Source organism: Prunus dulcis, chromosome 4 (genome assembly GCF_902201215.1).
Source record: "Prunus dulcis chromosome 4, ALMONDv2, whole genome shotgun sequence".
Taxonomy (NCBI): domain Eukaryota; kingdom Viridiplantae; phylum Streptophyta; class Magnoliopsida; order Rosales; family Rosaceae; genus Prunus; species Prunus dulcis.
In genome coordinates this window covers 4676960-4698264 of record NC_047653.1, presented here as the reverse complement: position 1 = coordinate 4698264, position 21305 = coordinate 4676960, and the positions used below count along the sequence as shown (strand labels likewise).

Here is a 21305-nt window from a genome sequence, read left to right as displayed (position 1 = left end):
CTCGATTGATTTGGTGGAGAAACGAAGGAGAAATTCGAGCTGGAAGATCGGGTGAACATCCGTCGGAAATCACGACTTTCCGATCAACTCCGGGCGGCCCAAGGGTGGAGGTCGGTCATGTCGTGACGGCGAGAGGGAGACGGAGCCGACGGTGCCCATGACGGAGATCAGCTCGGCCTGTGGTGGCCGAGCCGTCGCCGAGAAGTCGAAGAGTCGCACCGTTGGGTGCGACATGAGAGGAAGAGAGGAGAGAGAGAGAGAAAACTGACGGGGGAGAGGAGAGAGAGATAAAAATCTGACTTTTTACCAAATTATCGTTTTGCCCTTCGCGGTATTTTGACCATATCTTCTTCGTTACGGCTCCGATTCGGGTCTACTCCGTGTCTACGGACTCGTTTCGCCGTGCTCTACGCAACGGCATAAACGGAATTGCCAAATTCTTTCTCGATCAAAAAGTCAATTTTCCCCCTATTAAATAATGCGAGGGCAAAATTGTCTTTTCGCTATAAGATATTATCCTTACCTTTTAGATATTTTATTTCTTTTTAGATATTTTGTTTTAGGTTATTACATAGCCGGCATAACTTCGTCGGGAGAAGTCTAATCAGACAAATTTTCGCCAACATAGATCTATGCCGACGAAATTTCGTCAGGACAGGTGTTTCTTTAGGTCAATAATTTTTTTTTTCTTTTTGTAATTAAATAATATCTTAGCCTTATTTAATTACTTTCATTAATATTTAAAAAATACTAAAATATTACTTAATTACATATATTAAATAAAAGAAGTTGGATAAAAAAAACTAAAGAAACTAGGTTTAGTGGTAGGGTTCGAGGCTTTGTGAACGGTTTTGGAACAATGTCAGAAAAGTTTGGAAGTTAGGGTGTTTTACTTGGATTTAGGGTCTAGAATACAATAATAATTTTATAGGATTTTTAAATGATTGAAACTATTTTTCAATAATTTTGAAGTCCAAAAGTTATTTGACATAATTAAATATAATTATTTACTATTTATGACGTAATTTATTAAATTAATTAAAATATTAAAATACTAATGATTCACTAAATAAGTAATAAATAAAATATTATTACTAATCAAAGTAATTAAATAATGCTAAGATATTACTTAATTACAATATTAAACTAAACAAACTAATTTTGTACAATTTTTTAATAAAAATATTGAGTAATTGATGAAATTAATTTAAATATTTAAATACTAATTATTCACTAAAAAAATAATAATTAAAATATAACATCAATTAAATTAATTAAATAAGGCTAAGATATTACTTAATTATAAATATTAATTAAACTAAACAAACTAATTTGTATATATATAAAAAAAATTGATGAAATAATAACTATGTTGTATATCTATGTTGTCATACTTTGAACTTGAATCATGTATTGAGATAAGAATAAGCTCATACAGTATAAGTATTTTATGCTGCTACACTGTCTTGAACAATTCCAATTTACAGAGATGGAGATTAAAAAAGAAAGAAAGAGAAGATAAAGAATGCTAGTCCAAAAAGGAAAAAAGAGATAAGAATGTTTGTGGGTTAGTAAATTCTGTCACTTCTGTGGATTTGGTAAGAAGCTTAAAGGAAAATATATAATAAAGGAAAAGCACATAATAATTTATCCAAAGCAGACTGTACTTAGTTTTCCACTAACCTATTTCCATTTCCAATTTCCAAGATCCATTTGACCTTTTCAACTCTGCAGAGAGCTGCACAGTCTTTTGAATGCATTACAGTTTCCGCCATTTTTTTTTAACATTTGCAAATTTTTTCTAGAAGACAACTTTTTTCCAATCATATTTTAACCCCCACATGGCATGGCCTGGCCTTTAGCCAATAGCTTTTCCATTTCTTAGCTCAGCAAAGAGAGCAGTCTCTCACTCCCTCTTGCTTTTTAGGTGCTTTTTTGGTGCCACGAAGCAGCGGACACTTCAAAGCCTGCTCTGAGCTTGTGCCAAAATAATCGAACCCTAGAAATGCTTTGCAGTTTCGGTTTTGGTTTTGTAACAACCCAGATCTGAGACATTGTCCAGGTTAATATTTTTCTCTCTATCTCTGTGTTTATTTGTGTCTGTATGTGTGTGTGTGTGTTTGAATTTGTCCTTTGAGTTTCTTCTCTAAGTCTATTGTCCAGCTTCAGTCGAACTGGGTGCTTGGGTATTTGCTAAGAATCTGCATTTTGTGCTAGATCCAAGTATGATCTTTCACTTACAAGAACAGAGGTTTTGCTTCTGAAATGTTTTGTCATATGAAGTTTTAGTGGAATTTACCCTTTAGTTAGGTGGTGAAAATTGGAGGTGAGGAATGACTCTGAGGCTTTGAGCTTAGTTGAGTAAACGGTGTAAATGTTTACAGAAGTCTTTCATTTTCTCCTACTTTTCTTTTCATTTTCCTCTGCATTTTTTCTTTGAAACCAAACACAGCGGCTCGAAAAACTTACCGGGCTTTGTTCACTGTTGTTGGAATGTAGCTTTCGGTTGGTGAACTAAAATGGAGGACAATTTAGTGCAATCGGGCGAAGACCCAGCTGAAAAGCCCGGAATTCCAGAGAAACAGGCCTCTGTTCGTTCATCTGAAACTGTAAAAAGAGTTGCCAAAACTGTGAAACCTGGTGCTGCGGTTACATCAAAGGTCTCGGTTCCAACTAGTTCTGTTAGAAAGAAAGTAGACCCCAAAAGTGGTTTGGATCCTAGTTCGAGTGCCAACAAGTCAAGTGTAACTGTGTCTTCCCGGAGTTTGAATTCAGTTCCGGTAGCAAGGCGAAACAGCACTGGAGGTTTGCCTCAGAAGCCAGCAGTCTCCACCACGAGACAGCAAAACAATGCTGCAGCTGCTCCAAGTGCAGTGAAAAAGTCCACGGACACTGTAAGGCGGTCTCTCCCAGAACTTAGGAGGAGTTCATTGCCTTCAGCTGGCACTACTAAATCTTCAACTCGAACCAGTATTTCAGAGGTTAGAAAGTCGGTTCCAGGTTCGCCATTAGACCGGAGTCTGAATAAATCAACCGGGTCTCAGGTGACTAAGCAAGAGACTGTCAGGAAACCTTCTGTCAAGCCAGCATTGTCTGTTTCATCTTCATCTTCATCTTCAAGAAGGGTGACGTCTTCATTGGACAGTAGTGCTAGCAGTGGAGTCAGGAAGTCAGTCTCAAAGGTTTCTTTCTCATCAGCCCGATCTCCTACAGTTACTAGTGGACTGAGATCCGGGTCTTTGTCTTCTTCTCTGGATAGAAGTTCTAGTTTATCTGGACGTAGGAAAGCAGCAACTCCTGAAGGACGGGATTCTCGGCTTATAGTCCTTCCAAAGGTGGAAATCAAAGCTGGTGATGATCTGGTAAGCTACTTACTATTTCTTTTACTGTGTCATCTTTTTATTGACCTTGTAAGGCTTTGAAGTGGTGCAAGTAGTCATTCATAGTCTGATCTGTTTCAGCTATATATCTTTTGTCAAGTAGTTATTTCATACTTACTATTTCTTTTGCCGTGTCAGTCTCAATTTGATTGTGCATAGTTGTTATAAAAATAAATAAATGTGATTGTGTATAGTAATCTATGTCTTCAGAAATGTTTGCGCTCTGTTTTTAGGTGTTTGATTCAAATGGACTCTGTGTCCATCTTGTATTGTACTTCTCTTTCTCTCTTCAATAAATTTCTTGTTTCTTATGAAAAAAATTAGCATAGAGATGAACCAAATATATTAGGATTTTGGTAAATAACAGTGTTTTGCAATCTGCATGCTGCCACTGAGGTGTGATAAATGTTTGCTTGTCATATGTTTTTCTGGTTTCAAAAGTCATAGTCTCCTGGAAACGACATATATGAATTCCCAAGTCCGTAGAGATTGAGCGATTATGAAGGGAAACTAATTGACGACCAAGGAAACAGACCAATCTGTACATCCGAAGTGGAAGAGATGCAATTTGATCCTTCCAAAATAAGAAAGAGTAATAGAATATGGAAGTCCTTTATCTTTAAATGTTATTATAAAATTCTCAGAGATGTCCTAGGCAAATTACAAGCGACTAAATGATAGAAATAGACTTTGAAAAGGCTTTTGGAGAAAACCCTATTAAACACAACAATGGGTGGTCAGCAACTATGATTTCCAGATATTGGTAGCTCATCACTTGGATTCAATGCTAAATTATGGTGACCTGCTATACAATACGAATAAAAACTTATGCATTGAATAGTCCTCATGACTCTTTGTGGTATGTGTGCCTGTTATTCCTCTTCATTCTCACATGCGCTTCATTGGGTACCTTATTTGATTTGTATCTATCATCATGACTCTTTGTGGTATGTGTGCCTGTTATTCCTCTTCATTCTCACATGCGCTTCATTGGGTACCTTATTTGATTTGTATCCATCATCATCATCGTGTTGTTTATTTTTCAATTGCATGTCTACTCCATGCTGTTGGAGATGAGTACTTGTAAAACATTATCATGTCTTCCATTCTGTACTTATTACTGCCCATATTACTCTTTGTACCAGAGGTTAGATCTTAGAGGTCATAGAGTTCGCAGTCTCAAGGCTAGTGGGTTGAACTTGTCACCAAATTTAGAGGTAAACTGATTTCTTATGAATGATTACTGTTTATTGAAGAGAGTTTTGCCATCTACCTAACTAGATGCCTTGTCAAATTCTTTTTTTGTCTCCTTAAAAGTTTTTCCTTTTAAGTGATTATAGTTGTTCCTTTAAATGATGCTCCTACTTGGCAGTTTGTTTATCTCAGAGACAATCTCTTGTCTATGTTGGAGGGAGTTGAAATACTGACACGAGTAAAGGTTTGTTAATCAGACTTAAAAGGTTTCCTTCCACATGTTCGAATATTTAGTAATATACTAAATTACAAAGTTATTTATTTATTATTATGCACACGATAAGCATGTAAACCATGTTTGCAGATTTGCAAATAACTAGCCCTGTAATGGTTGACAGTACTTCTATTTTCAGGTTCTTGATTTGAGTTTCAATGATTTCAAAGGGCCTGGATTTGAACCTCTTGAAAATTGTAAAGTCTTACAGGTTTGTGTTTCACGCATATTAATCTTTGAGTTTCCATAAATCAAAGAATACAGAGATCCATTTGTTAAGGTTCTGAAATTTTTAACATGTGCAGCAACTTTATCTTGCTGGAAATCAAATCACGTCGCTTGCAAGCCTCCCTCAGCTCCCTAATTTGGAGGTAAGGCCTTGTGAATAGTTTTCAGTTGCTGATGTGCTATGGAAGTATGCTATTTATATTGACTTCCTGGATTGGTCTTAGTGGTAATAATCTTAACATATAGGACGTATCTTTGGTTTCTTTTTCCTTGTATAGTTTCTCTCTGTTGCTCAAAATAAATTGAAGTCTCTTACGATGGCAAGCCAACCTCGACTACAGGTTTGTTGTTTTAGTACCATGCAACTTGTTGCTCTTTCCCCCGCCTCCAGTGTTTGAATTAAATACTTATGATTTCCAACAGGTATTAGCTGCCAGCAAAAACAAAATTTCCACGCTGAAGGGTTTCCCGTATTTACCAGTACTTGAGGTTAGTTTTGAAATGCATTGAGACATTTTCCCCCAAGTTGTCTTGTGTGGCTTGGCACATTTAATGTCATAGAGACTAGCTGTGGTGATTTATGGGTGAAATTCAGTGTGATTACATCGCATATTCACAGGAAAGGGATTTATCTGACTCAGGGCTGTAAACTCACATGCTTGTACTTTATTGTCTTGTGCCACAGCATTTACGAGTGGAGGAGAATCCCATACTTAAAATGCCTCATCTAGAAGCAGCTTCCATTTTGCTTGTTGGTCCTACCTTAAAAAAGTTCAATGATAGAGGTATCTTGTAGAACAATTGTGGTTTGGTTTCGGCATCTCAACTTTGTTCACCTGTTCTCTGTTCTTATGTGTCTCTCTCTCTCTCTGTGTATCTGTATATATTGTATTTATATATACTTTGGTATGGCATAGGATCATTAAGAGCAAGTACGGATTAGACTCAAATGGGTGGGATACTAAACAGATAGATAAGGTGTTTTGCAGGAATCCTTGGCGAGAAATTTCGAAAGGGTATAATTCTTTTCTTCAATGCTGCAGATTTTCTGTTGGAAATGGGGAGAAAATTAGATTTTGGGAGGATCTTTGGCTGAAAGAAGGGATTCTAGAAGATCTGTTTCCTAGACTCTCTTCCTTGTCTAGGAGAAAAAATCAAAGTATAGCCTGTTTTGCTAACAATCATGTGATGCCTCTCAATTGGGATTTTGATTTCAGAAGGAATTTGTCCGAGGCTGAAATAGCAGAAGTGGTAATACTTTTGGATATATTGGGGAACGTGAGATTATACGGTTCTAAACCGGATCGGAGATCTTGGGAGATTGAGGAGCAGGGTTCTTTTTCCTGCAAGTCTTTCAGGTCTTTTCTTCTCTCTACCACTAGAGATGTCTTCCCCCCTTTCAGCTCAATCTGGAAGGCAAAGACTCCGCCGAAAATTCAATTTTTCGTGTGGCTGGCAGCAAATGGTAGGATTAATACTTGCGATTGCATTCAAAGGAGGCAACCAAAGATGTGCTTATCCCCCTCTTGGTGTGTTCTTTGCAAAGAGAATGCAGAAAACATTGATCACTTGTTCATTCATTGTTCGTATTCCCTAAAATTATGGTGGAGGATGTTGGGTGCTCTCGGAGTGGAGTGGGTGATTCCTAAAGGGTGTTTTGAGCTCCTTAGTATCAATCTGAGGATTTCAGGGAAGGGGAAGAGAGCTGGAATCCTTCGTGATTGTCTATTTCATGCTATTTTCTGGAATATCTGGATGGAGCGAAATCGAAGAATTTTTCAGGGTCATACAGGAGTAAGGGTTGAGGAATTATGGGACAGAATTAAATTTTGGGCATCCCTTTGGGCTTCGGTTTCGGGGCAGTTCAAGGACTATCACTACTCTACCATCATGAGAGACATGATGGCAGTCTTAAGATGATTTTACTAAAGCTTTGTGTTTTTCTGTTTTTTATACAGTTTGTTTTTCAATCTTAGTAGGTCAGACTCTTTTTTTTGGTCTTCTTGTTTGATCGAGGATTTTTCCTCTTGATTATCAATACAATGTTTCTATTCAAAAAAAAAAAAATAAAAAAATAAAAAAAAATATATATATATATATATATACTTTGGTATGTATCCGAGCTTTTACCCTTTCTTTGAATCCTACTTCCAGCTTTAATATTTTTATACCACTATAGTGTGTTCTTACAAGTTTATTTGAATATTTTTCAGATCTTTCCCGAGAAGAGGTAGCAGTTGCAAAGCGTTATCCTGCACACACATCTTTGTGCATTAGAGATGGTTGGGAGTTTTGTAGTCCAGAGCATGCAACAGGTGTGTACTTTGACTTCTTTTATTCTGTTATTTTGCAATTTCAGTTCCTGCACAATCATTGTGTGCAGAGTTTATTTTGGTTTTGAATGGATAAGTTGTTGTTGGAAGTAAAAGGTTTGAATGGATAACTTACTGTCTTGCATAATTGCTTTTGGATATACAAGTTGCTTTTGATAAGGGGACTGGAATTCTGTTGGTTTATCATGTATTATGTTTCATTAAATTGTAGTATATTCAAATGCATGAATAATGTTAGTCATGACTCATGAGCTGCTGGCATTTGCCCTTGGAATGAACTTATAGTGTTCAGTGTGTATATATGTCTAAAGAGTTGTACGTATTTTGGGATAGTTCTTTATAGGCTATATTTTATGATTGGAGTGCTGCTGTATTTTAGTTTCCATTTTGGCTGCTGTCATGTTATGTTTAGCCCTGTTTTGCAGTTGTAGTTGATACTCTAGTTAGACCAGTAAACAACTTGTCTCCTGTATTGTATTGTTCTTTTACTAATGATAGTATGTTTCCATGAAAAAGTATTAAATGCATCTCTTGTACAGACTCAACTTTTCGCTTTCTAGTTGAACAATGGAAGGATCATTTGCCTCCGGGCTTCCTTGTCAAGGAGGCCTCTGTTGAGAAGCCATTTGAAGAAGATACTTGTCGCTGCCAGTTCACTTTTGTACAAGAGAACACTTTGGGAGTTGATCCACAATTAATCTTAAAGTACCAATGGTTTGTGGGAGAAAGAACTCCGTCCAATTTCACCATTATTCCTGATGCCACAGGAGAGGTAATTGAATCTTTCAGCATGTCCAATGTTTTTGAACTTTTGAGTGGCAATTGATTTTACTTCGAATCTCGTGAACATAGGTCTACTGGCCTAAGCATGAGGATATTGGTAAAATTTTGAAAGTGGAGTGTAGTCCGGTATTAGGAGAAATGGAGTACCCTTCTATTTTTGCTATATCTTCACCAGTTTCACCAGGTAAATTTTGTATCTTTTTCATTGGAAATAAATAGCTTAATTTATAAATTCTTCCTTTTGTACTTTTTTCCAGGATGTAAGTCTGAAGTATCCTCATCTGTTAGCTGTAGAACACTGTGGAATTTGTCTTTGCAGATTCACTTATTTGCATGAAAGCATAAAATTGTGCATCTATTAAGAGAAGATAATGTCATTTGAATATGGAGATAAGTTATAAACATAGTGGCTGTTATGCAGTCTGTCTAACAAATAATTCCTTGCGGACAGCATGATTGCCAACAAAGTGAGAAAGAAGTCTACTCCAGTCACATTTTGATATTGATATATACAGTTGAAAGGAGAAACATATGACCTTGACTATGTAGTGCATGCGTTGTCTTAGTATCTTTCATTGACATATTGCTGGGTATTGTAGATTGGGGATAATGTAATATAAAAAAGAAATTCTATATTTTGCCACTGTATTTCCATGTTAAAAATTCATCTTGAAGCATGCTTGCTTATTGGGATAGTTTTATATGGTGCAAGGAACTTTTTTTTCATTCTACTGATTATTCTCTTGCGCAGGAAGTGGAATTCCCAAGGTTGTGAACCTTGATGTTCGTGGAGATCTGGTGGAGGGAAATACTATTAAAGGCCATGCAGAGGTTGCGTGGTGCGGCGGCACTCCAGGGAAAGGTGTTTCTAGGTGAGACTGCCTCTTGAAATGGTTTATGTACATGTGTACATAGACAACTGTGGATATCCCTAGCTTGATATACATTTTTGGCCAATTCCAAAGTAGTTTAAAATTTTTGGTATGGTGATACTTTAACATTGTATTAGAGCTCTTTTTTCAAGGGGTCTTGTGTTCCTAACCTCTCATCTTCCACCCCACGAGTTATTTTCTAACTTTATATACTGCAGGGTCGGTTGCACACATATGTTTCTCTGTTTGTCTCTCCACATATAGGATGAGGCTGCAAATCAAGAGAGTTTTAGCTTGATATGCATTGTTGGTCTATTCCTTAAGCTTTTGGTGTAAAATGGTAGTCTAGCATATGTACACGTATATGTATTATGCTTTTTCCTGTACAAGAAAATAAAATAACAAAAACATCCATCATATTTTTCAGTTGGTTGAGGAGAAAATGGAACAGCAGTCCTGTGGTTATTGCTGGAGCTGAAGATGAGGAGTACAGACTGACCATAGATGATATTGATTCAAGTTTGGTTTTTATGTACACACCAGTGACAGAAGAAGGTGCCAAAGGAGAACCTCATTATAAATACACCGATTTTGTTAAATCAGGTATGTAAGTCATACAACTCTTGTGAAGATAGTGTACATAACTTTTGCAGTATGACCATGTCAAATATACAATTACATTGCCTTGCTTAGTTGGACAAGTTACTTCTTACGCTTTTGATTTTTTTTTAAAAAAAACACAAACATGAATTAATAACAATTTGTTTTTCCATCCTGTGTGTTGGAATTAGTGTTGGAGCTGCTATGTCTTAAATCTTTATCTGGTGTATGTTTGTTTAAACATCTCCAGTGCAGGTTTTTTATTTTTATAAGAGCTGGTTCAGGTTTTAGTTAGACCATCATGTAGCTAAACTGTAGCATTTGTTTCCATGGTTTATAATAGATTCAATGAGGCAGTTTTCTCCCTCCTTTATTCACTGCATTTTCTGTTAGTTCCAAAATAATATGGTTAGGATATTAATTATTCATGTTCATTGGTGGCAGCCCCTCCATCGGTCAATAACGTTCACGTTGTTGGAGATATTGTTGAAGGCAGTACCATCAGAGGAGTTGGTGATTACTTTGGAGGAAGAGAGGGTCCCAGCAAGTTTGAATGGTTATGTGAGCATAGGGACACTGGGTTAGTATACTTTAGTCATATGTTGCCATGCTCTAGTGGAGCACAAATATGCTTTCCTAATTTGGTTTTTGGTCGTATTTCTCCATTTGGGTTCCTGTTAATTTTGTTCCCTAGATCCTTTTTCAATTTTCCCCACTTATTATTAATAATATTTATTTATTTATTTCTATATGTACTTTTCTCCTGGTCTATTGAACTTAATTTGCACACTTGAGCTTCCCACTCCCTTATTTTTTCTAATGGCTTTCCTTGACAGAGACTTCGTTTTGGTATCAACTGGTACATCTGAATATACTTTGACCAAGGAAGATGTTGGCCATCGCTTGGCTTTTGTGTATATACCTATTAATTTTGAAGGTTAAACACGATTACCTTTTCTTTAGGAACATTCTATATGCAGTAACAGTGTGGCTTACTAATGAATTTTCATTTAACAAAATGTTGGTGCTTGTTTCTTTAGGCCACGAAGGGGAGTCTGTTTCAATACTGTCTGATGTGGTGAAGCAAGGTATTTTGAATAATGTCAACAATCTTAAAGCTAAATTTGGTTTATGTTCTTGAAAAAAAAAAAAACAAGCGTTCTTTAATTTGCTGTCATTTTCCTTGTGGAAGTCTTCTGGCTGTTTATTATTGTTGATTACTGTTGTGATGCATATGGTTGGACCATGCTTCTAATTTGGTTTTATGATGTTGGCGTACTGTTACTGACTTCCTGTTGTTTTAATATTTTTTTCTTTGCCCAATTCCAGCGCCTCCAAAGGTAATAAATTTGAAGATAATTGGTGATCTAAGGGAGAACAGTAAGATTACTGCAACTGGTACTGTCACCGGAGGAACTGAAGGGTCTAGCAGAGTACAGTGGTATAAAACAAGTTCTTCTATTTTGGATGGTGAGAAAGGTCTTGAAGTGTTGAGCACATCCAAAATTGCAAAGGTCTGCGATCCTATATTCTTTGAACATATGAATTTAATAATCCTTAAATTGAAAGCTTTCATATGCGATGCAAATTGTCCATTGATGGTACCTCTGTTTAGGCGTTTCGCATACCCTTAGGAGCTGTTGGGTATTACATTGTTGCAAAATTTACTCCTATGACTCCAGACGGAGAATCTGGTGAACCAGCGTATGTTGTATCAGATAGAGCAGTTGAGAGTAAGTACATCTACTTTGCATTTGTTTGTGTGTATATAAGTATTTAAAATGTCAGCCAATAAGTTGAAATATCAGCCTATATTTAGGCTTTTTGGCACCACTATATATAAAGAGTGGTGGAAGGTGTAACCTTCCCCTTATCATTGAAATGTCTGCGGCATTCTACCACAATTATGGCCTTTCACTGTCTTTGTGAAAACTGCCCTTGTTTTCGTGAAATTTGCAGTACTTTCACAGAAATTTTAGTAAATCAATATGCATGTTTTATAAAACTTTTCAAACCCAGCCGCTGATTTCAATGCCTGGATTTGAAGCAGCTGCAATTTTGATAAGAAGCAAGTTACTTACTATCACTGCCCATTATTGAAGCCCTAATTCTGTTTGTGTATAACTGACTCTCATCCTGCTTCTTGCAGCTCTGCCTCCAAGCTTGAATTTCTTATCGATTACTGGTGATTACACCGAAGGTGAAATATTGACGGCATCATATGGTTACATTGGTGGTCATGAAGGAAAAAGTATCTATAGCTGGTATCTTCATGAGGTATATGCACCTTTATCAAATTTATGAAAAACCTGATGTAATGCTTGATCTATTGGAGGCCTGATAACTGTCTTATATATTTTGAACTGATTTATTTACCCAGAAAGGAGAGAGTATATTACAGTAGGTTGCATATACACTTTTTGCATTGGGTTTGTTCCAGTACCAGTACACATATCCAAAATGTTACATGTAGATAATATTTTGTGTTCTGTAGGACTGGTAACACAGATACATTCTAGACTAGTATCCCATATTTCTGGATAGAGAGAAATAACAGAATCTTCAATGATAGGAGGGAGGAAATGGATATCATATAGGAAAGGAAGAGGTTGTTTTATGTCCTTATGGGTATCAACATCAAAGAATTTCAGGGATCACTTTAATTAGTCTTGATTGGCGGGAGTTATGAACTAGTTTATAATGGTTTTCTAGTAATTTTCTGCGTAACCTTTTGTAGTCATAGATGAAACCTTGTCCATCTTTTCCTGAACTCCTTTTTCTTATACCATAGCATGTAAGAAGGTCACCTTTGGTTTAGTGCTGAGCAGAATGCTAGGTGATATAAGGAGGACTTATGCTTATGATTAGTTGTTTTCCTGGGAATCAACAGGTTGAAACTGACTCTGGATCTCTAATACCTGAGGTTAACGGGATTCTTCAGTATCGTATTGCAAAAGATGCAATTGGTAAATTCATTTCATTCCAATGTACCCCAGTGCGTGATGATGGGATTGTGGGTGAGCCAAGAACGTGTATGAGCCAGGAACGTGTTCGCCCTGGTAATTTTGTTCTCTTGTGTCATAACATTTGTTGTGGTGATTATTGCTTATGTTTGTTTTTGTTAAGTGGAAAACAAATACGTTGTACGTTGATCTTCTGTTGGTTTCAATTGAATGTGTGCAAATGCCATATAATTTTCGTTGTGGAGATGTACTAACTATGATAAATAGCTCTGCATGCTTATTTATATATTTTGTTGTCAAGTCATTCTTATGAAGCATGCTACTTGATAATTAGGGAGCCCTAGATTGCTTTCTCTACAAATCATTGGGAATGCCACTGAAGGAACTGCACTTAGTGTTGAGAAAAAATATTGGGGCGGTGAAGAGGGAGATTCAGTTTTCTACTGGTTTCGGGTAATTTCATTCAACTTTGTGCTGTGAGTAAGATATCTTCTCTTCTCAATTTGCAAAATGCTGGTTGGGTTCACAGAACCTTGTACATGTAATTTACATTGTCTTAGAATGTCGCAATTCCGTGAAAAACCACTTTGTCTTTGAGTTTATTTGCTTTGGTTGCTTTAAGTGCAATATTTGATTAAAGAAATGTGATGTATTATTGGCAGACTACTTCAGATGGAACACAAACTGAAATTAGGGGTGCAACAACTGCTTCATACATGCTCTCAATTGATGATATTGATTTCTTTATCTCAGTATCATGTGAGCCTGTCAGAAGTGACTGGGCTCGTGGTCCTACTGTTCTGTCCGAACAAATTGGTCCTGTAATAGCTGGTAATGAGTTTATTTCTTGTAATCTTTACTCATAATGGTAGGATTCTAACGAAGGTTTCTAGTTCTTTTTTTCCCGTTTCACACTTTGACTTGCGCACTGGGCTGCCAGTAATAAATAATCTAGTCATATAAGCTTGATAGGCACATTGTGGTGCTGATTAATGCCTTTTCATCTTTCCAGAATAAAATTATAAAATAGATATGGTGTTAATTTTTGAATTCGGATTGCAGGCCCCCCAACTTGTCGATCTTTGGAGTTTCTTGGTTCAGTGACAGAAGGGCAACGTTTGAGCTTTATTGCTTCTTATAGTGGAGGGTCAGACTTCCTTTTTTTTTTCTTTCTTCTTCTTATTGTTATTATTATTTTCTTTTCTCTTCAAATAAACGTGGAACTTTAGTGTTGTGACTCTTCCCACACTGGATGTCATTGTTTGTCATTCAGGGAGAAAGGAAATTGCTCCCATGAATGGTTTAGAGTGAAACGTAATGGTGTCAAGGAGAAATTGAGTACTCAGGGTGAGTTCTATAGAGTAATTAGATGAGACATATTTCACATCCATGGAATTACATTTATATGGTACTTTTCTCTTGGCAGATTTTCTGGATTTGACCCTTGATGATGTGGGAACATGTATTGAACTTGTTTACACTCCTATGCGCAAAGATGGGATGAGTGGGAATCCAAAGAAAATACAATCTGATGTGGTTGCTCCTGGTTAGTTAATTTATTATGAAGAATTCTGCAGTTTTGATGCAGTTTGGACGATCAATTGTTAAAATCTTTTAGGATGATGATTAATGTATCTCATTCTAGTCGTATTTCTCAACAGTGTCAAAATGATCGAAAGTCAAAAGATTTCAATAGAAAGCAGATTCTTCTTGAGCAATTTAATATTCATGAAAAGAAGCAAGTTTATGTTTTGTTACTGCAAACATTTTCATTTTTACCGTCAAAATGTATTTACTGTATTCAACGGTAGTGTCACATAATTCAAAGCTAACCCAGTTCCATTTCCAACCAAAAATGCTTTGTCATGTTCTATATTTTCCAGAATAAAAAAGCAGAAAGCACAGGTAGTTTCCATAACGAAGCATTCCCTCAAAACCCTCGTCAATAGATATGCCATAATTGGGATACCTTTTGGAACAGATTAAAGACTCTCTCTTCTCTCTCTCTTATAAGATAAGGAATCAATTTTGTGCTTCTATTGTAGTTCTTTTTAAAATTCTACAATTCTTTTCTATGCTAGCAACTGATGAACATCAGGGTAATATTATAACTGCTTAGCATTTTTAGAATTGATGCTGTAGCTTGCTGTTTATCTGGATATTTTCCTTGGAATGTACAATCTAACTTGGCCTTTAGTCTTCTAGTGTAATATACTGAATCACATCCGTAATTTTACAAGTATCCATTTCTTTTGTTTTCATTTCATTTTAGAAAATACTATTTGATTCTTACTTAAACTTGACCAATGCAATTTTTGCTTCTTGCAACAGCTGATCCTGTAGGACTGGAGCTTGAAATTCCTGATTGCTGCGAGGATGATAATTTAGTCCCAAGAAAAACATATTTTGGCGGAGAGGAAGGTGTTGGAGAATATATTTGGTACAGAACAAAGAATAAGCTGCATGGATCTGCATTGCTGGATATATCTAATGCATGTGAAGATGTTGTTATATGTGGTAAAACATTGTAAGTCATGATACGGGGATGTGTTTTCTCATGTTTCAAAATCTGTTTTTCCATTTTTGAAAGGATGTATATGAACGGTTTGCAAATGTGGCAGAACATACACGCCAGTACTTGAAGATGTTGGGGCTTATTTGGCCTTATATTGGCTCCCCACTCGTTCTGATGGCAAATGTGGAAAGGCACTAGTTGCAATTTGCAACTTTCCAGTTGCACCAGGTAACTAAGTTCTAAATCTTAATTTACATAATCATAAGTTCATTTTCTCTCTATCTGCTATCTAATACTGTCGGCCTCTGGCCTAGGTTATACCAAGGCATTCATATATCCGTTTCTTTTTGCTATCAAAGAAACACATCCATTGATTTTTTATCTTGTTCTTTGACATCTGACATGTTTAGTGAATTAATGCTGCAGCTCTTCCTGTGGTTTCTAATGTTCGAGTGAAGGAGTTGTCTCTTGGTGTTTATGCTGGAGAGGGAGAGTACTTTGGTGGATATGAAGGATCAAGCCTGTTTAGCTGGTATAGAGAAACTAATGAAGGAACTATCGTTCTTATTAGTGGGGCCAACTCTAACACTTATGAAGTCACTGATGCAGACTACAACTGCCGTTTATTGTTTGGGTAAAAGTTCTGTCTTGCTTCCTTTGGAGTCTTGCAAAGTAGTCTTTTCTTGTTTACTATTTTTGACTGGGGAGTAGATGGGGGTCGAGCAAAATACCATCTACTTGAAGATAGTTTATGGAGTGTTTTTTTTTTTTTTTCCCTTAAGAATGCTGAGACTTTTCATCAGAAATTGCTTCCCCCTAACAAAAGAAAAATGTTAAGCAAAAGAAGTATTGGTGTTCTGCCAGTCTTTACTTGAAAGCTGCTGCATTTTATTTGTTTGTCTTTATTAGAAAAATTTGTTAACATTGAATTACTTCCTGTACACAGTAGAGGAAAATATTATTTTGTAAAAGAGTGGTGTTAAAACTTCCTTGCAATGTTCCTACAAAAAAACAAATCATAACAATGTGGAGGAATGGAACAATGGGTGTTTCTACGATGAGGTGAAGGAAGTGGATTTGATTTGGGATGGAATTAGATTTTGTGGCTTCTCTGTGGGCGTCTTTGTCAAAAGCATGTTATGGATGCTACCCAAATGCAGAACCAACTAATGAAGTGTGGCAAATCACTCATTATGAGGAGTAGCAAGATTCTCTTAACATCAAAACTCTCAAACTTTTACAAGTTTAGGAAGGATTTTGAACTTTTAAAAGTTTAGGAGACCTTCGTTCTCAATCTTGTCTACATTGCTTTTTCATCCTACATAATCTTTACATGGGGCAAGAAACACCGATTTTGATAACTTTTTATGGTGCTCTCTACAATCATTCCCATGCCTATCACATCCTTGGGAAGGAAACACATTCATTTATTGATCATTGACATACAGGATTTAACATTTGGGTTTTAGATTTTCCTACATCTAACAACTTGCATGTCCAATCTGTTACTCAGTAGTTACTTTTTTGTTAGTTATATACACGTATGCATGTAGAGTTTTTTATTTATGAATATGTAGAAATATATATCCTAAGAAACTTTTCCATATGCATCTCATAGATACACACCAGTTCGTTCAGATTCGGTGGTTGGAGAACTGAGGTTGTCTGAGACGACTGACATTATTCTTCCAGGTAGAAAGTCCCTTTTGATCATACCAATGCTTCTGACCTTCAATATGTATTTGTGGACGTGCATTTTTTCCTTCATCTGTTTTCTGGACTCTGGACATGTGTTGGAAAGGAAGAAAAATTTCTGATCTGGATATGGTTTGTTATTTGTCTTACATGGTAAAGATTAAAAAAACATTTTAAATTGAATTTGGATATGGCATTAACCTCCAGAGCTTCCAAGACTAGAGATGCTTGCTCTCACTGGAAAGGCAATCGAAGGTGATGTTCTTACAGTTGTTGAAGTGATCCCGGAGAGTGAGAATCAACAACTTGTATGGAACAAGTACAAGAAAGATGTCAGATATCAATGGTATGGTGTAATTTTCTGTAATCCACACCACGATTGCATTCAAATGTCTTCGCAGTACTATCACTTTTAAGGGCTCAATATTTCATTTCTGTTCAGTGGCAAAAAAAGATTCAGAAATACATGCTATAAAAGTTAAGCATGATGACGAATTACATTTGCATTTGCATCATTTGGACTTTTTGGCTTTCAGCTGGATATTTGATTCCTTTTTGGTTTTTTGTTTTTCGAGAGATCTGTTGCTTTATAAGGACTTATCTTAAATGGGAATTCGACTTTTTACAACAATCTGGTAACATTTTGTTCTGATAATCAAATGGCTAGTTTTGAATCCTTTGATTTGCAAGTGGCGTGCAGCTTTCTGTTCTCATCCAGGATTTCTAGTGTCATATAACTTTTAAACTTGAACATGCATCCAATGTATTGAATTTTTTTTAATTCTTATTTCAAGTTTATTAGCTCTTACTATTTCATTTTGTTCATTAACACAAAGGGATGCTGCAGGTATTTTTCTTCAAAAGTGGGAGATGAAAAAACCTTTGAGCTATTACCTGCTCAGCATTCTTGCTCCTACAAGATGCGACTAGAAGATGTTGGACGGTGTCTAAAATGTGAATGCATTGTGACTGATGTGTTTGGAAGGTCAACTGAGCCTGTATATGCTGAAACTGGACCTATTTTACCAGGTATTTCCTTTCCAAACTCAAGGACTACACTCTTGGTTTTAAACATAGTTATGTTTCTTCCATCCGTTAGTTTAGTCCTTCAGTTTGATGATTTTCCTGGGTTCCTAAAGCATATAAGCTGGAGATTAATAAGAAAGGCTTTTAAGCCAATCTATTTGAATTGAAATACGAAGCGTTTGGAAGTTGTTAAATTGACCTGGACTCCATATTATTGCTTCTGACCATATTCACTTTCTGAATGGTTGGATGTAATATTATTGTTATTTCCTGTATTATGAAGCCTCATTCCTTCCATATATTTTATTTCTGTTTATCTGTAGGGATCCCTAGAATAGATAAGCTGGAGATTGAAGGGAGGGGTTTCCACACCAACTTATATGCTGTACGTGGAAATTATAGTGGAGGGAAGGAAGGCAAAAGTAGAATCCAGTGGCTTAGATCAATGGTTGGAAGTCCTGATCTTATCTCTATACCAGGTATAGTTAAGTCATTGAGTTTCTCTTTTATAACCTTAGGTGTACACATTGGTGACAAGATGTGTCATCTTGTCCTGAGAGTTCCAAGGAGGCTTTGTAGCTTCCAATATATCTTTAGAAACTTATAATAATACTGTATTTGTTACCGGATTCACTTTTCCTTTCAACAATTCTTACAGCTTACGGCATTTCTTTGTGATGGGAAATACACTAGCAAATATTTTGATTTCCTGAATAACATTTTCTTTATAGGAACTTTCTGAATAACATTATCATATGATTTATTTTTCCACTGTGCAATACTTAAATGAAATTTTTTTACTTGCAGGGGAGGTAGGGAGAATGTATGAGTCTAATGTTGACGATGTAGGGTATAGGCTTGTTGCCATTTACACTCCAGTAAGAGAGGATGGTGTTGAAGGGCAACCTGTTTCTGCATCCACAGAGCCTATTGCAGTTGGTAATTTAAGAATCTCATCTCTCTCTCTCTCTCTCTCTCTCTCTGTGTTTTTTGGGACCCATCTCTTATCACTTTTAATTAAAATAGACTTTGAATTGTTGTTGCAATAAAGCTTTCACAGGAAAAGAGAAATCATTTTCTATGTTATTTCCAAAATCTTGTTCTTACAGTAGAGCAGGGGCCAGATTAATGAGTACTGCTACACCCACCAAAATTATCATCTAAATTTTGTAACCAAGTAATATGCCAGTGTTTCATTTCTTCAAATTCGGGCCAACTCTGACATATCAACTTTGGTGACTCTAGCATTATTGCTAGCTTAATACTAGACATAAATGAACACTGAACTACTCCTTTTATCACTTCTTAGGTCTCTAGAAACGTTTAATAACTCTTGTATATTTTTCATACTAATTAATTCCTTTAGATCATAATTATTGCTTCCATGGGAACTAGAAAACACTCTTGGACAATTTGACTAACTTCAGACATTTCACTATCCGTTTTTCTGCATCACAAGTTCATTAGTAGTGTTTTAAACTTTTTCTACCTCTAATGTTGTCCAATATTATTTTTCCTTGCTCTGCTTTTCTGCTCTTGCATGTGGGAGGCTGATATCTTCTTACCAATTCTAGCCTGAGAAAGTTGTGTTCAAATCTATAGGAACCCAACTTTATAAAATTTGCATTGATTGTCATGCAGAGCCTGATGTTCTTAAAGAAGTGAAGCAGAAGCTTGATATTGGATCTGTGAAGTTTGAGGTATGGCATTGTCTTTAATGTAGTATTTTAGAATTGTTTGTTGCGAAAACCATTTCTAACCACACTGAATTTATTTGGTACAGACATTGTGTGACAAGGACCAATCTATGAAAAAGGTTGTCATTTAATATTCTCTTTCTACATCTGTAATTAATCTGCTCTCTGTTAGAATGCTTAAAAATTTAATTGTTTGACTATTTGTTATTTTTCTTATTGCAGGCTCCTGCAGTGGGAAGTCTCGAGAGAAGAATCCTTGAAGTCAATAGAAAAAGAGTCAAGGTCGTAAAGCCTGGTTCTAAGACTTCTTTCCCAACCACTGAAATTCGTGGAAGTTATGCACCTCCGTTTCATGTAAGTTTTGTTACTAACTTTCTATACATGCTTCTAATCCAGTTTGCTTTTCAAATTGTTAGATGTTTGGAATGTTGACCACCCAGGGCACATTGTTGTTTCAACAATGTAGCATAACATTGTGGAAATTCTATATCATAATCATATGAAAATGTTAATATTTTGGATAGGGCTGATCTTTTATCTAGAAATTTATCCTGCTCCATTTGGTGTTGACCACATCCGTAATATTAAAAAGATCTAGAATTTTATTACGTTGTTTCCTTATTTCAAAAGTCCCCACTTGATAGTTTTACTTTTTCTTTGTTGGAATATAATAATGCTATAAAAGAGTATTTTTGGATGAACTTGTTTTCACCATTCACCTTCAGTTCTACAGAACATAGGCATGTTGATCAGATTCCTTATACAGTTGACGTATTGGGAGAAATTGTCCCATTCTACTTAGATTTCTCCCCTACCTATAATTTGGCTAGATGGCTGGATTTCTGGAGGGGGACTAATCTATCACACTTTTTTTTTTTTTTTTTTTTTTTTTTTTTTTTTGTTCTTTATACTGGAAACTGAAAGGCGGAGAGTGTACAGGTGGAGCTGTTTCGAAATGACCAGCATCGTCTCAAAATCGTAGTGGACAGTGAGAATGAGGTAGACTTAATGGTGCAGTCGAGGCATCTTCGAGATGTTATTGTGCTCGTGATCAGAGGCCTTGCTCAGAGATTCAATAGTACATCCCTCAATACTCTCCTAAAAATAGAGACATAATATGCAAGGTGAACCTGCACCAGTATGGTAGTCAATATCAATCCGAGTGTTTTTGAGTGAGCAAGTGATCCCATCTCTCTTTCTATTCCCCCCATTTTTTTCTCCCTTAATTCATGATTACTATGCCTGTGTATGTCTGAAAAAAAATTAAAAAAATTAAAAAAAAGGTGTGCAGTGGTCAAGGGATTACAAGTGTCACAATTATTGTATATTATAACATTGATGATAATGTCGACATTATTCAATTAATGATAGTATTATTATTTGGTTTTCCTTTTTCAGAAGGTTAATATTATAAGGTTGATTGCATAAAATATCGAGTTGTTTCGCTTGTATTTTGATTCTCCCATAGCTAAAGGCTGTGCAGCTTTTTACTGTGAACTTCACTCATGAGCAAATGCCTGCTGCTGTCTGATAGATGATGTAAAAAGTGGTTGGTGACTAAAACGGACAACCATATTACTTGCAACAAAATTGAAATTTAACGTTGAAAGGGTTTATATAAATTTAGCACAAACATTCAATAAAACTACTACCAGACGCATTTGCCCTATATTCTTTGAAACCATTAATAGAACCAAAAGGGCGTATTCAGAGCGTAAACTTGAAAAAACAAATATGGGTATGAA

General features: G+C 36.1%; 1 protein-coding gene across 3 annotated transcripts; it reads left to right on the top strand.

Moving 5' to 3' along the window:
* The first annotated feature begins 1621 nt into the window (after positions 1-1621).
* On the top strand, positions 1622-20953 carry LOC117623974 (187-kDa microtubule-associated protein AIR9). 3 transcript variants are annotated; one of them, XM_034355046.1, is made up of 38 exons: positions 1622-2062; positions 2500-3362; positions 4526-4597; positions 4753-4818; positions 4988-5059; positions 5154-5219; positions 5355-5417; positions 5500-5565; positions 5762-5861; positions 7290-7391; positions 7949-8181; positions 8262-8376; positions 8944-9064; positions 9492-9667; positions 10109-10244; positions 10501-10601; positions 10705-10752; positions 10994-11178; positions 11280-11397; positions 11814-11941; positions 12555-12723; positions 12962-13080; positions 13290-13458; positions 13690-13774; positions 13901-13974; positions 14054-14173; positions 14959-15154; positions 15249-15370; positions 15569-15776; positions 16761-16834; positions 17045-17183; positions 17685-17866; positions 18187-18342; positions 18671-18802; positions 19505-19563; positions 19647-19679; positions 19783-19914; positions 20500-20953. In XM_034355046.1, exons 2-38 carry the CDS (start codon positions 2520-2522, stop codon positions 20674-20676), a joined length of 5157 nt encoding a protein of 1718 aa, XP_034210937.1. In that variant the 5' UTR covers positions 1622-2062; positions 2500-2519; the 3' UTR covers positions 20677-20953. The 3 variants fall into 3 exon arrangements, with proteins under 3 accessions (XP_034210937.1, XP_034210939.1, XP_034210938.1); XM_034355047.1 differs by lacking the exon at positions 4753-4818 and having other exon boundaries at positions 1688-2062; XM_034355048.1 differs by lacking the exons at positions 16761-16834; positions 17045-17183 and having other exon boundaries at positions 1687-2062.
* The last annotated feature ends 352 nt before the right edge of the window (positions 20954-21305 follow it).

What these genes read in the sequence shown, in the direction of transcription:
- LOC117623974 (XM_034355046.1), top strand. Translation starts at nt 2,520, where the DNA reads ATGGAGGACAATTTAGTGCAATCGGGCGAAGACCCAGCTGAAAAGCCC. An exon ending in CACCGATTTTGTTAAATCAG is followed by an intron (nt 9,668 to 10,108) that starts GTATGTAAGTCA and finishes CATTGGTGGCAG; the next exon opens with CCCCTCCATCGGTCAATAAC. An exon ending in TATACCTATTAATTTTGAAG is followed by an intron (nt 10,602 to 10,704) that starts GTTAAACACGAT and finishes TTGTTTCTTTAG; the next exon opens with GCCACGAAGGGGAGTCTGTT.